At 42.5% G+C, this 14191-nt stretch overlaps 1 protein-coding gene across 2 annotated transcripts in view; it reads left to right on the top strand.

Moving 5' to 3' along the window:
- Positions 1-306: 306 nt before the first annotated feature.
- atp2a3 (ATPase sarcoplasmic/endoplasmic reticulum Ca2+ transporting 3) overlaps positions 307-14191 on the top strand; it is a 79575-nt gene continuing 65690 nt past the window's right edge. Inside the window, exon 1 of one of the 2 annotated variants that reach the window (XM_012856859.3) lies at positions 307-706. In XM_012856859.3, the coding sequence (XP_012712313.2) occupies positions 589-706 (118 nt within the window). In that variant the 5' untranslated portion in view covers positions 307-588. The remainder of the gene's footprint in view (positions 707-14191) is intronic. The other variant, XM_012856861.3, reaches the window with a different exon arrangement.

Raw genomic sequence — 14191 nt, 5'->3', positions numbered from 1 at the left:
GATTTTGCAGCTCCAGCTCCAGGCGTATGAAGGTTGCTGACTCCTGTTTTAGTGCTGCAGTGGTGGCTGATGATGGGGAACAGCTCTGGCTGGAGATGTTGCGCTTTCTCTGCTTGAAGGGCAGCTGGAGGTCGTTGAAATCACAAGTATAATGAGCCATCCCCCCTGCAGCAACCGCGGACCTGGCCCAAGCGGCGCGTTTTTGCCCCTATCTGGATCAAGGCGGCTGCAGGAGGCAGCGGCACCCTGCGCCCAGGTAGACGCGGCCAATGGGAGCGCAGGAGGGAGGGCTGAGCAGCGAAGAGGCGGTCTGTGGCGCCACAGCACACCTTCAGATGGAGATGAAGTAACAGCGGCGCCAGAGCGACAGAAGGACGACAGCGCTCGAACCGCGGATCCGGACGTGTTTGTTTTCTTCCTTCAGCTTTTTTCCCCCTCTTGTTTGGTGGGGGAGAGACAGGTGACAGCGTCACGTCGAGCGTCCACCCGGTGGAAATTAGCGCCGCTGAAGTCGCCCCAGAGCCCGCGCACTGTACTACTTCAACTACATGCATTTGGACCGGATCATCTGAAGCCTCGTCCACCAAGATGGAAAATGCGCACACTAAGTCTGCGAGCGAAGTTTTAGACAACTTCGACGTGAACGAAATCACCGGACTGACCCTGGATCAGGTCAAAGTCAACCTGGAGAAATATGGACCGAACGGTGAGTTACAGTTCTCGCACCTACACTCTTCAGCACCTTGCGTTAAAGCTCGAATCGATTCATCCGCCAGGAACTCCCTCGGCTGGCGTTATGTTTTCTAGCGTATCGGCGGGTCGTACGGGTAAAAATAAAAATCGGATGAAACGGAGCGATCATTTCCCCTCCGGCACTTAATCTGGGGACAGAGGCGCACACATCCTCCTGCGTGCACCGCTCTGCTTAAAGTTGAGACAGGTGGACACTGATATCCTGCAGGATGTGATCTGCCCTCATACTACCCATTCCGCCACCCCCTCCCCGGGGACGCATCATGTCAGTTCGGCCTCAGCAGCTTCCACCTTGCGTGCAGAAAAAAAGCCTCCCAGCCCCAGAGCCAGAACTCTGACAGCGGGTACAGCTGCGCGTCGGAGAACAGGCGGGGTTCAGGAAGTGCAGAGCGGGGCTGCCCTCAAGGCTTCTTGGCTGCAAGACTAAATCGAATGAATCGGATGATGAAACAAGATCCTGAACAACCTGTTTTCACTTTCAACAGTTGCCCCTGCATATGCTTCCACTTCCCACTGCATCACCTTCATAGAGGGAAAAATAGATGCCCAACTGTTGCAGGGCTCTGCTTCCAGGTTCTAAAAAGGCTCCCAAGATTTGCAGTGACAAAGTTTCAGTTGTAGGTTAAATGGATTCTATATAGTCATGTTGCAGCTGCAGCATAAAGCTCCCCCAACAACGTTCTCCACCCTGCACCATGCTGGGGTCTGATGGGCATTTTGGGCTCCAACCTGACATCAGCACACCTTTCTGTCCTGACCTGTCATTTGCATGTGTGGCCAAGCCCTGTAGCAGAGTGGCACATTGTGCAGGCCGAACACTAGCCCTTTTGTTGCAAGCCTGCCTCTCTCTACCCTAGGGGCTTGTGATGACTTCATGGAAAAAAAGCAACGTCTTGCCATAGATAACATCTCTTTCGCTTTTAGCTGTGAACTTCCTGCCTTGTGCGAGCACATTGCAGGCAAACACTGCGGGAAAGGAATACCCCTTCACTCCTTTTCACGGCCTACACTTTAAGGCCATGTATGCTGCTTTTCCGAAGAGCCGAAATTGTTTCGAAATGGTGCCAGGATGGCTTGGATTAGAATTTTATTCTTTGTTTTGTTTTCATTTGGGTTGTTGCACTGACGTTTGACAGCTTAAATGCCTCCCTCTCATCTGCTGGCAAAACCCCAGGCTTTGTAGATGAAGCAAGGGCTCCATGTGAGCCGCGGTGCTGTGTTCCAGGGAGCATCTGTTCAGAGCAGTTTGCAGGGGGGTGGGGTTCTTCGTTAGGTTAACAGGATCTTCTTATAAACACAATCATTAGGCTAGGCTTTGACTAAGAGGGCCCGTAAAGTCAAGCACATTGTCCCTCAGCCACCACAGCACCACTAATGCCTTTCCTATTGGCCACGCTGGATGATTTTTGCATCTTGAGTTTGGCACCGCTTTTAACAACTAGTTAAAAATCAGATTTTTCAAAATGTGTCACTATAATTGAATACCCTACCAGACGTGTATTTGCTTAAAACCTTAACATTTTAATTTTCGTATGAACTAATAAGAGTTTTCATGAGGCTGAAGATATGAATCAACCAGGGCAAGGCCAAGAGCCGGATGGACTTCTCCCATCTTTAATAGGTGAATAAGAAAATAACTGCAGTGTCAAAAGTTTTATAGCTTGTCATGAGTCGTTTTTAGGTCCTTGGAATCAGTGGCCACTGAGCAGCTCGGCATACTGGGCGAGCCACTTGGACCGGACTAGCAAGCCCACACAATATTCATTCAGAGATATACAGTTTTCCTTACAGACACTAAGTGGGAAATAATGTGGTGGTTTGTAAACTGCCTATTTTGAAGAGAAGATGAAGGAAAGGACTAAAAAACCAAGAGCGGAAGGATTTCCCACCAAGAAACCACTGCATTTTTTATCCCTGCTGTTCCTGGCAGACAAATTATCCAAAATGGGGATAATTCCCATCTTCCCAATCTGTATTTCATATAAACAAGCTTTTTGTTGTTGTTGTTTTGCTCTTTTTTTCTTCCGCTCATGAGCTGACTGGGCATATTTTTCAGACGCATTGATCTTTCTTTTCTTTGCTGACCCTGATTATGAATTTCTTTTAGGTGATTAAGACTTTTTTTACTTTAATTATAATACTGCATAAAATAAATATATAGGCCTCAGATTGTGATAATTACTAGATAATTTTCCATCCTAAAGTAAAGGAATTGTGGGATATATGCATCAATGCTTATGTCCCTAACCTTGTTTTTTTTATTTTATTTAACACAAAAAGAAGTTTTAGTTTTGATGCATTGTATACAAAGGGAAAAAATGGTCCATCTTGTCCATAAATATTTCCAAACAGCTGAATTTAGTTACGAGGTGAAAAAAGTGCGAGAGAGTTCTTTCAGCCATCTGACCAGCAGTCAGATTACTCCTTTACTCCATACTCCATACAGCCAAAGAAAACTCTTGTCATGCCAACACTTTCTCTGACTACTCTGTGAAAGGATTTTAAACAGCAGGGACAGTTTGATGAAACATTTTTTTTGTGTGTTTTTTTTTTTTTTTTTTTTTTTGAAAAAACAGAGCTCCACTGTGATGAGTATTCATTTTAGTGGAGCAGCAGTTCTCCTCCATGCTCCCAGAAAGGGTCTCCACATTGTCTCCCGGTATCTGGGGCAGATGAGGGATTTTCATTCTTTTCCCCACCATCTGAGAGCAGTCTGTGAGCGCTTGCCTGTCTCGTCAAGTGAAGCATTATCGTAGCACATCATGCCTCATTACTGCTGAAGGTAAAGTGAAGGTTGAAGTCAGGTTTCCTTGGCGTCGTGTCTGTGGGGTTTTCCTCTCCAACAGGACAGATGGCAGCGTCTTAATCATGTTGAAGTTTTTGGTGCAGCTTTTTCCCTTCGTATGATGCTGAATGAAGGTTTATATCATATGATTTTAAACAGGGCTGTGTTGCAGTTGCTTTGCGGCTTCCTGTCGCCGCTTCTCTTCGTTGTAACGGGGAGGACCCCACACCCCGCGCGCGCACGCACACACACACTAGTGTTCATGATTCTTTTTGGTGATATTGGAAAATGGGCTCAGCTACCACATCTGGACAGGCTTTCTGTAATTAGAGTGCTGCCCGCCTTTTATTCACATTTACACCTTCCGTTTATGCCCAGCCAGGAGCTGCCCTGCTCTCATCTTCCTTCATCCAGAGGCATTTCGTTAATTCTGCTGTCCGGGGTGTACAATCACCTCATTTTACTAGACGCTTTATCACCTTTATTGAGAAAGGGCTCCTTCTGATGTTGTAGAGTCTGGAAGTCTCTTTCTTTGTTTCTCTCTCTCTCTCTCTCTCTCTCTCTCGCTCTCGCTCTCTCTCACACACACACACTGTGTCTCTGCATGTGGGCGTGGGGGAGGAGGCTATGTGATGTGTGACTGTGTCCTGGGCACACACAGCCTTTATTTCAAAGGTGTTCATTTTCAGAACGTATCAATAAAAAGGCATATGGTCCCCATGAGAAATCAACCTTTTTTTTCCTGAAAAGGGTGGTGGGTCTCCTGACAGCAGTCTCTGAAAGACTGCAACACTCAGATGACTGGATCATTTACTGATAGAGTTCCCTGTGTCCTGGCTGTTCTTCAGACGGCTGGATGTTACTGCACCAGAGAGGACTGGTTATCATTATTAATATTGTATTTTTCTTCCCCTCTCGACTTTGTGAAAGGTTGTGGAGCTATGAAGATTTTACAAGGTTTTACAATTCCACGGTACCTTCCCGCTGGGAGGCTAGTTATGCAACACAGTCTGGTCATGATCGTGTGCTGGTCGTTTCGGCGTAGTTCCAGTCATCATGAACCAACTACCGATAGGCAACTGTTCCTACCGCTTCAACTCCTTCTACATGAGATGCCTGAGAACGAGCTGGAGTAACCAGAGTTTTCTCTGGTCTTCGTGCAGCGCTGACCTTTCCCCACCTGTTGCTGTATGCTGCTGGTCAGCTAGCTGAATGAAGGCCCTTTTGCCCTGCCTACACAAAGCAGTTTAACTGTTTGGAAATATTTCCAGTTGTGATAAGCGTGGGAAAGGCATGGCACCTCCCTGAGTCCATTCCAGCTGGCTGCTTTATTCTTGTAACATACGTTCAGTTCCTAGATAGACCGGCATGTATGTATGTATGAATGAAATGAAACGGACCCCAAATGTACAAATAATCACTGAATAAAGTTAAGACCAGAATTATTTATAACTCTGACTGCTCTTCCTGCTGCTCTGTTAACGCTAACTGCAGCAGGAGTTACTGATGGCCACTAGATGTGAAAGAAGCTGAAACAGCCCCGCAGGAGGCAGGGTTCAGACTGAGCTCTGAGTGGACAGTGCTGTGAACGGATCATCTGCAGCCAAATGGCCGTTGTTATGTTTTTGTGTGAGAAATGCCATGTGTGTGTGGCGTGTGAAGTCAGGCAAATGTGTGTGTCACACGGTCACCGCGTGAGAGTTGAGAGCCTTGTGTTTCAAATAGAATGGCTAATTAAAGTTTCCATAGTATGTTATATTGTAAGTTAGCATGGCTAGCTTGGCTAACTCCCCTTACATTAATGCTGAGAGTAATAAAAAGGCTGGCAACATTTTGAAATCCAGCATGTAAGCTCAGATGAATCACCTTAGCTCTGCCTCTTTCGGTCATCCTGTTATCTGCAGAAGGTCTCGCTCTTTCTCCCCTCCTCTTTCCCTGAATCATCTGCACACATGTTTGGACATGTCATAGACAAAGCAACTTCCCCGTGAATAACTTTTTACCTCTTTGTACTCCTTTTGACATTTGATATTCCTCACTGATACTAGAACTTGCTAACTTGAGTTAGCTGTTTGGTCCCTGCACTTCTCCCCTGCTTACGAGGAAACTCTCATCTCTCTGTAACCTGGTTCACACCAGAAGAACTCGCACATGGTGTGTTTACCGACTACAAAAAAATGTGGAATTTTGGAGCTCCCGACCAGCCAATCACCTGTCAGGGGCCAACTGAGTAAAACTCATTGCATTCTGGTCAAAAGCTGATTAATTTATTTATGGTGCATCTCTAATTTTAGCAGTAGTAATCATGTTGACTGCTTTCCTGTTACTGAATTGAAATACCTGGATCATTTAGTTTTGAATTGTTGTGTAAATCTGATGAAACTGTGACGTTTTGCTCTAGGTTATCAAGCCCCTGGCTTGCTGGAAGTAGGGCATGGACCTAATTTTCCGCCACATCAAACGACAGACGGCATGAAGACAAACTATTAAACTCTTTCATCTGCTAGGATGTGCTGTATCTCCACTGAGCCTCTGCTCACCTAATCTTTAAAGTTGTTGTTGTTTTCAGAGAAAGCTATCATACTTGTTACCTGACTCCGCCAGATAGATTTGCTCCGCATATCCATCTGGAAACCTTCCGTTGAAGTAACTTTGGGAAGGGGCGAAAATACTGGTTAGCTGATTGGCCTATGTTGGTGATAGACGGGCCAAATGAACCAATCAGATTCGTCGTCGCTCTGTTACGAGCGACGACGAAAACACAACCACAAGCCAAGCTACTCTTGCTGCTGCAGGTAAAGGCTCGTTAGCTCAGCAAATAAATACTCTGTAATTCCGATAAAACTTGCTCGATAGCCACGCTAACGCTAGTTTTATCGGCTGAAACCGCCATGTTGTTTAGACTGAACTGACGCGCTTCCCGTTGCGTCACACCTCAACCCGCCTCAAAGCCAACGCTGATTGGACGTTCGTTTGGTGAACGGCTCCAAATTTTCTTTAACGGAGAGTAGCCAGACTGATCTGCGAGTGAAACCTTGAAAGCTTGCGAGATCAGGATGGTCTCACGAGGCTATCATACTTGTGGGTCTGCTTTACAAAAGTGGGCTTCTAAAAAAAATAAAAAAATTGGAAATAACCCCCAAAAAGCCACATATCTGCATCAGAAGTTTTTTTTTTTTCATTTTCTTGTCAGCTTTAAGATTATTAAGTCTTTCTCTTTAACTCGTGGAAGGTTAAATATTTGCTTTCTGCACAGTTTGGCTTCAGCCACAGACAATAACTATAGCTTCCTCTAGTCTAGCAGGATCTCTGTCATGAAGTCGTTTCTCTTCCTGTTCTGCAACTCGACATGAATGCGGTCTGACTTTATCTCTCTCGAGTTTGAACTACGAGATGCGTCGTGCCGCTTCCTGCCGTTCCTCCTCCTCCTTCGCACCAGCGCCACTGCACATCGCCTTTCACTCTGAGGTCAGCAGCTGCTAAAATCGTCCGGCGGAGTTGGTGAAACTGGCGTTCAGTGTTGGCACTTTGTGGACTGAGAAGGCAGTTAGATTAGAGAAAAGTGACTTGAAGCTCTTCGTGGGGAGGTGGGGGTTGACTCACTTCCCTCTTCTAGTGGGCTCTTGAGTGTGTGTGTCTGCCTTCAAAAGGAGCTGTGTTCCTGATCCTGTCCTAGCTTAATCACTTCTTCCCTCCCACCTCTGAATTTGTCCGTCATCTTCACAGCCTTACGTTGTCGCTGATGATGTTGAGTCACAGTCCGATCTGCTGCAGAGTGCAGAGATGAAGTAAAATGAGGTGGTTCAACATCGGTTGCTAATCCTTCAAACTCCATGTTAGGGTTTGTGAAGCTCGATGAGCTCTGGCAGGAATGTGTCGAGGATATCTGGGACCAGATGGTGTATATGAATGTTTCCAAAATAAAGTGTTGGTCAGGTCGTGCATGCTGATGGAAATTGTGTTAACTGATGTGTGATGTTCTAGTTTTTTTTTTTTTTTTTTGTATTATTTTCTCTTAATTGGACATCACTGAGGCTCTGCAGCACAGATGGTCCCACAGACAAATCTTGCCAGTGTCTCATTTAGTCTCAGTCGTTGCCTTTTTATTTGGCTGGTGTAGAAATGCACGGCAAACTGTTCACGCCTCCTGAGCTTTTTCACATTTGGTCAGGTTACAGCACTGCAGACTTCTCAATCTCAATGGGATTAATTTTTTTTCTGAATGACCCAAACATGGAAGGAAAATTATGCATGTGTTTTCCAAATTTTGTGTTCAGCCCCTTTGAGTCTCATGTCTCTAAATACAATTCTGTGTAAGCAATCGCCTTCAAGAGGTGAGCAAATGCATTGTTTGTCATTATCTGGGGTGGACGATCACGATAAGAAGTTGGAAGTAACTATAAACAAGTGATTATGGCTGCAGACCCCTAGAAACAAATTAACAAATCAATAAATATCAGGATGTTTAGTTACACTATTTTGATAGGCTACTCTTTAATATTATAGTCCTACTTTGCATAGTGGTGTTATGAAATTGAACTTCTGCCCCACATTGGTGCAAAAGAAATACATAATAATAAACAATACAGGCAGAGTAACTGCTACACACTGGATTTAAAAACATTGTTTCGAAGATGGTCTGCAGCATGCAATCTCCTGTGAGAAGACAGCAGCTTAACGTGACTGGTGTACTGACTTATTTAAGAAAAATATAGTGAATACACAAAAACCAAGTAACACAGCAGATTAAAGCAGGGTTAGGTTATAAAACAAATGCTCAGGCTTTGCACATCACCAAAACGAGTATGGCGCATCTACCATAACGTAGCCGTTATGCTAAAGTGGCAGGACGCATAAGTTGAGCATTAATTGTAGAAGCAGACAAGATGTGAATGGTCACTCTTGAGTAGCTGCAGATCCACAACTCCAGTGGAAGAATCTGTTGACAAGACAACTATTAGCTGTGCACTCCACAAATCTGGCCTTTAAAAAATGCAAAATAAAAGTGTGCATTTTCTGAAAGAAAGCTGTAAAGCATCCCGTTTGCAGTTTGCCACAAGCCAAGCAGGGACAAAGCCAACATGAGGAGGAAGGTGTTCTGGTTAGAATAGACCTAATCTGAATGTGTTGGGCTGCATGTCAAATGCATTGTGTAGTGGAAAACCTACACAGGACATGCAGCATCAGCATCAGCAACATGTTGTGAAGAGGCTTTACTTCAGCAGAGATCAGCAGCTGAATACAGAGCAACAGTTGCTTTAAAGTAGTGTCAGGGTGGTGAATAGAAATTCACATCACATTGTACAGATTTGCAAGTGTCGAACTGTTTCCGTCCACTTCACAATCCTGCACTTCTATATGTTAGTCTGGTCCCTAAAGGCCCAATGAAATACATTGATAAAATAAAAACATGACAAAAAAAGTTAATATGGTGTGAATAATTATGCAAAGCTAATCATTTTCCCACATTTAACGGTGTCGGCCATCTCTGGAGTGTGGGTTTCTTTAAACCATAAAGGGTAACAAAGTTTTTACTCTAGCCGTTCTGAGATTAATACTTTTGATTGGGCAGAAGATTCGCTCTGGTTTCCAAACCTAGAATAAACCTTAGAAATGGCATGGTATTAACGCAGATATTTTTGGGCCAGTGTTTTGGGGGCTTGCAGGCTATTTTTTCCCCCAGCTTCCAGCTATATTGGCTACTAGATGGCCATTTGCCATCCTTCTAGGCTGTTTTAGATATTCAGAAATGGCTCTTCGCAAAGCTGTGACCTCAAAGAGGAAGCTTCAAGCCCCAATGAGATATCAGCTCTGTGTTAATCGTCTCATGTGTGTCCTGCTCTGTTGACAGTGTGTTTTCCTTTTCCTCTTTAACTTGTCAGTGGCAGTAAAATGTGGGGTGAAACATCCATTTTACACTCTTTGTAAAAAGAATTGATGTGTGTGGACCATTGTATAGTGCAGCAAAGATCAAATGTACATAATTGATAAATCTACAAGTCATAGCTTCAGTAATCAGTTGCAGTTTGACTCATCTGCAGCAGATTAGTAGATAACTAACATGCACTGTTTGTAAATGCAAATGAATAGCTAATTCTGTTGGTTAGTTCCAGCTTGCAATATTCTCCTCAAATACAAAGAATGGGGTTACAGTTTCTCTCCCTGACCGCAGCTTGTTGGTGCCAGAGAAAGTCCAGCCAATGACCAGCTGCAGCGTGTCATCTGGTGTCCTAATTGACTACCACAAAATCTCAAATCTTTACAGAAATCTCCAAAGAAGCATTTAAGCTGCATGTATTTTCCGTTTTCGATTCCTGACCAGCATTAGTAGAAATACAAGTAGATCCGCTGATCTGTCGCTAAAATGAACCAAATTATATTAAGGACATTAGCCAACTGCTTTTTTTTTTTTTTTTTTTTTTGCAGATTTCTTTTTCTCCCCAACTATAATAACTATTTGAAATATTTCTATTCTTCCTGTCATGAGCTGTTTTTAATATAAAAACAGAGGTATGTTTTGTGGTTCTGTAATAAAGCAGTTGTAAAGCAAGTTTGACCTTTTTAAGTGATCTTTACTCCTCTATTTACTAGCAGTTAGCTAGTTAGCATGCTAAATGTAAGCATCAGTCACTGTGTATTCACTAGAGAATGTAGACCATTACCTTAACTGCGATTTTCAAAAGCTTGTCATTCCAAAATTTCCAAAGTTTCTAAATCCATAATCTTTTTTAACAGACAATAATTTAAACCTCCTGGCACCTCAAATGTCTGATCGGCAGGTTTCTGGACAATTTCTGTATAGTTTCTTTAAGAAACATTGTACGAGCAGATTATTATCCAATAAACAACTTACACCTTGGGGACATTTATGCCTTGAAATACCTCAGAAAAGTGAGAACTGTGGAGCTCTCAGTGACATGCTGTGGTCCAACTAACTCCAGATTCATCTATGAATGTGTCAACGTCCTTGCTTGTATGATTGACGCTCAATTTCAAAAAATTGTACAGGACTTAAATGTACACTAAGCAATTCTAATAAAAAAGACAATGGTCAGTAGCTGTAGCAGAATTGGATATTAATGCTCCTGATATATCAGTCTAATGAATGAAAGGACTATAAAAAAACACTCATGGTTATAAAAGAAAACACAATCATACATTTCTACCTGTCCCAACTGCAATTTCTCGCATCACTTGATATTTCTCTTTGATCGTCTTCCGATCAATAAACAAACACAGGCCGCTGATTCGAGCTCAAGATTGAAGACGGCTTTATGTTCAGCACTTTAGCGTGCTTGCATAATGCAGGGGCATTGCAAATCATCACTTGCTAAAACAATGTCAACCTATATGCATTACTATCTTGGCAAATGACAAAATATGCATGCATATTATCTACATAGTGCTGGTTAAAAATGGTTAGCCCAGACATTTGTATTTGAAGACATAAATATAGATAAGCTTAGTTTATATTATATTAAATATTAACAGTCTATTGTCATCCATACATGGAGTCACGAGGTGGGCCACAGCTACAGCTGTTTATTATGTAACCATCAGGAATCATCTTTCACATGTCTGCTGGTTGATCTGGGACGTTGTCAGTTTTTGTTGGTGGTGGCATTGAGGTACATAGTTGGGTTTCAGGTTTCAGCTCTCTTCAAACCTATTATAAAAAATTCTGGTCACTGCACTCTTTGCTACACTTTTTAACTCTCCTTTTTAACCATTTTTTTTGTTTGTTTTTGGGAGTGGGAGGAAGAGATATGTGTATACTCTGACATTGGGTATTTTGTCTGTGGCAGGTTTATTGTGATACTTTAATAAAAAAAAACGGGAGCTGCTACATGACGAGTAAATGTTTGCACCAAATAAGGCGTGTTTTTTAGTCATCATTTGGGTGGGTCCCTGTTTATGTTCCTCTGCTTTCAACAAATGCGCACCTACACAAACAGGTGCACGTGTGACACAAGAAAGACAGCAACTACGTCATGTCCGTTTGTTACAGCTAGCGTTTAGCTCAGGCTAATTGCGTAGCGGGATTATGTAGAGATATTTAGCAGAGGTCAGTCAGAATTAATATTCTGGCCGGTAAAAAATATGCTTGGCCGGTGGATTTTTAAGGAAGTTCATTTTGGACACTGAAGACAGGTGCATACAAACGCACATTGTGATCAGATTAATTGATTGCATGCCCCTATAAAAGGTACTATCAGAATTTTATTTTCATCCAAATTTCAATCCGATCCTGAAATTTTGTGCTTGTAGACATAGCTAGTGGACCACCTGGCAAAATGGGGATCTGAACCACAATGGGGTAGGAGTATAATAACAGTTTTATTACACTGATAATGATATTCAGTTGAACAAAATTAAAAAAAGATATTTCATGACTTTATTCCGATAATTTATAATAAATAAATAAATAAATATAGCAAATACCACACTAATGCTGTGCTTTAATGCATTGTTGCAATGTGTTTTTATACAGATATGAAGCGGATGGCCCACATAAAAAACATTTCTGGTCTGGATTACTTTTATCGGACATACTGCATGTAACACAATCCCAGAGAAAGTCTGTTCTGATCTCATATGTACTGAACAGTTACCCTGAGAGACAGTAGCTTATCTGAATTTCTCCCAGTACTTCCCTAAACCTATTTATAACTTCCTATCATAGTGTTCAGTTGTTCACAATCAAAGCACCATTCAGCCTTCTGTATGTATTCTAATGGTTTTGCATAATTTTATTTAACTTATTTTTTTGCACCACCTTTGACAAATGTATGCACATTTAATTTTTTTAATTTCTGAAGACTCTTATAAACAGACTACAAACTCCTAAAACAATGATTTTATGTTTTTTACAATAGTGTTGTTGCTTTTTGATACCAGGATTTTAATGGTGTTGGGCTGCTCCATTGTCTTTGGATGTCATACGCCCCCTTTGAGCTGTAAAATCAGACAACCGTTGATTGAGGCCATAAAAACACTGAAACCTTAATCAAAATCTTTTTTTTGTTTTATCCTTTGTTTTAGTATCTTCACTGAATTTTTAACTAATTCCAATGTCCTTACTTAAGAATTCAAACTTAATCAAAAGCCTAAAATTGGAGGTTGTTGCTAATTCTGGCTGGTTTTGCTGGTCTCCAAGGATAAACAGCGACTTGATGAGACGACTGATATATCTCCTGGTGTTGTCTGTGTTGCTTTCTATGCTCTCTATAATAATGTTAGGCTCAAGAACGAGGTACATTTATCATTTCCATTTGACATGGTTAATGCGCTCAGACTGTCTCCAGTGGTAAAATACATTAAGAGATTAAGTGGATATAGAAAGCTATCATTAGGGGTTACCATCATCGTATTTATAGGCTCATTGTACGTTCTTCTGGTTAGTGGATTGCTCGGGATCTGGGGGCACAAGTTTCAGCTTACTATTCCCCCTCTGCTCACTTGCTATAAATGTGCTTCCTCACTCGCTGCTTCCCTCTCCCTGGACGGTTTGCTTGTTTTTGTGGAGGTGTGTCAGCTTGTCTGAATGCCACTACTAACGGTCTATTAGCAGCAGATTGGGGGGGAGAGAAGCAGACTCATCTGCATTAGAAAGAGGGAAATGTTTGATACTAGTTTGCCCTATTAAAGCCCCTCTGATTGCATGGGAATTATTATTGTTTTTTTTGTTAGGACATTTTGACAGACATTGATACGTTACGTTGTGATGATCTCTGAGCCATGTCGCCATGGTAACCGCTAAAGCATTCTTGTTTTGGAGTTTTAACACGACAGCCTGAAATCTAGCTTGTTAAAAGGACTTGATAGTCTCTGTCCCAATCAGACATGCACTGACCAGGCTTTTCCTGACCAATAGCGATTAATTTTTTTTAGGCAATTCCATTATTTTATTTTTTTACCAAGGTTAATCTTTTCACCTCACGACTATAACACATAAGGAAAATAGGTGCTGCAATGTCTTTGATAGGGGTTAAATTGAGAGGGGGGGAGGGAATTAAGCATGAAAATGAATCTAATAGGAGAGGGTTCAGATTGCTATTTTTTAATTTGACGTGCATTGATCAAAGCCAAACAAGGGACCATTGGCCATTCATCTTATCAGACCTGGTCGATAGAAATATTGGCCAATCGTTAATCAGTTTCGATCAATTGTAAGGAGGCCTGAATTTGATCTCCAGATCACTGATGCATTTCTAGCTCTTTTAATCATATAATAATAATAATAATAATAATATTAATTTGTGTTTTTAAAACAACTCTGTAACCACGAAGAGGTGAAAGGTGGAGCTTGAACCTAAAGGTCTTTGTTCAGGATAATGTTCGCAGCATGGATGAAGCGATGGACAGCTTCCTGTCTTTCTTCCCGACTCTCTGGACGCTGAAACAGTCTTCCTATTGCTGTTGCTGGCAACAGTCTCCAGGAAGTGTCTCCCCTCTGCTTGGCGCTGCTCGGTTTTTCTGCTGTGCGTAAACAGACTCTTTTATTCATTGTCTGGGCTGCGAGGGAGGAGGCGGCACTGTGGGGACATGGAGAGAGTGAGGGAGAGAGGTGAAGTCAGTATTCAGGAATGTGCCTTGGCAAGCCTCGGGTCGACGCAGCCCGGATGACTGGGAGGGAATCCTTGACAGAGGGAA

Source organism: Fundulus heteroclitus, chromosome 11, assembly GCF_011125445.2.
Source record: "Fundulus heteroclitus isolate FHET01 chromosome 11, MU-UCD_Fhet_4.1, whole genome shotgun sequence".
NCBI classification, from domain to species: Eukaryota; Metazoa; Chordata; class Actinopteri; order Cyprinodontiformes; family Fundulidae; genus Fundulus; species Fundulus heteroclitus.
The sequence above is the reverse complement of the archived record's forward strand: the minus strand, read 5'-3'. Positions and strand labels throughout refer to the sequence as shown.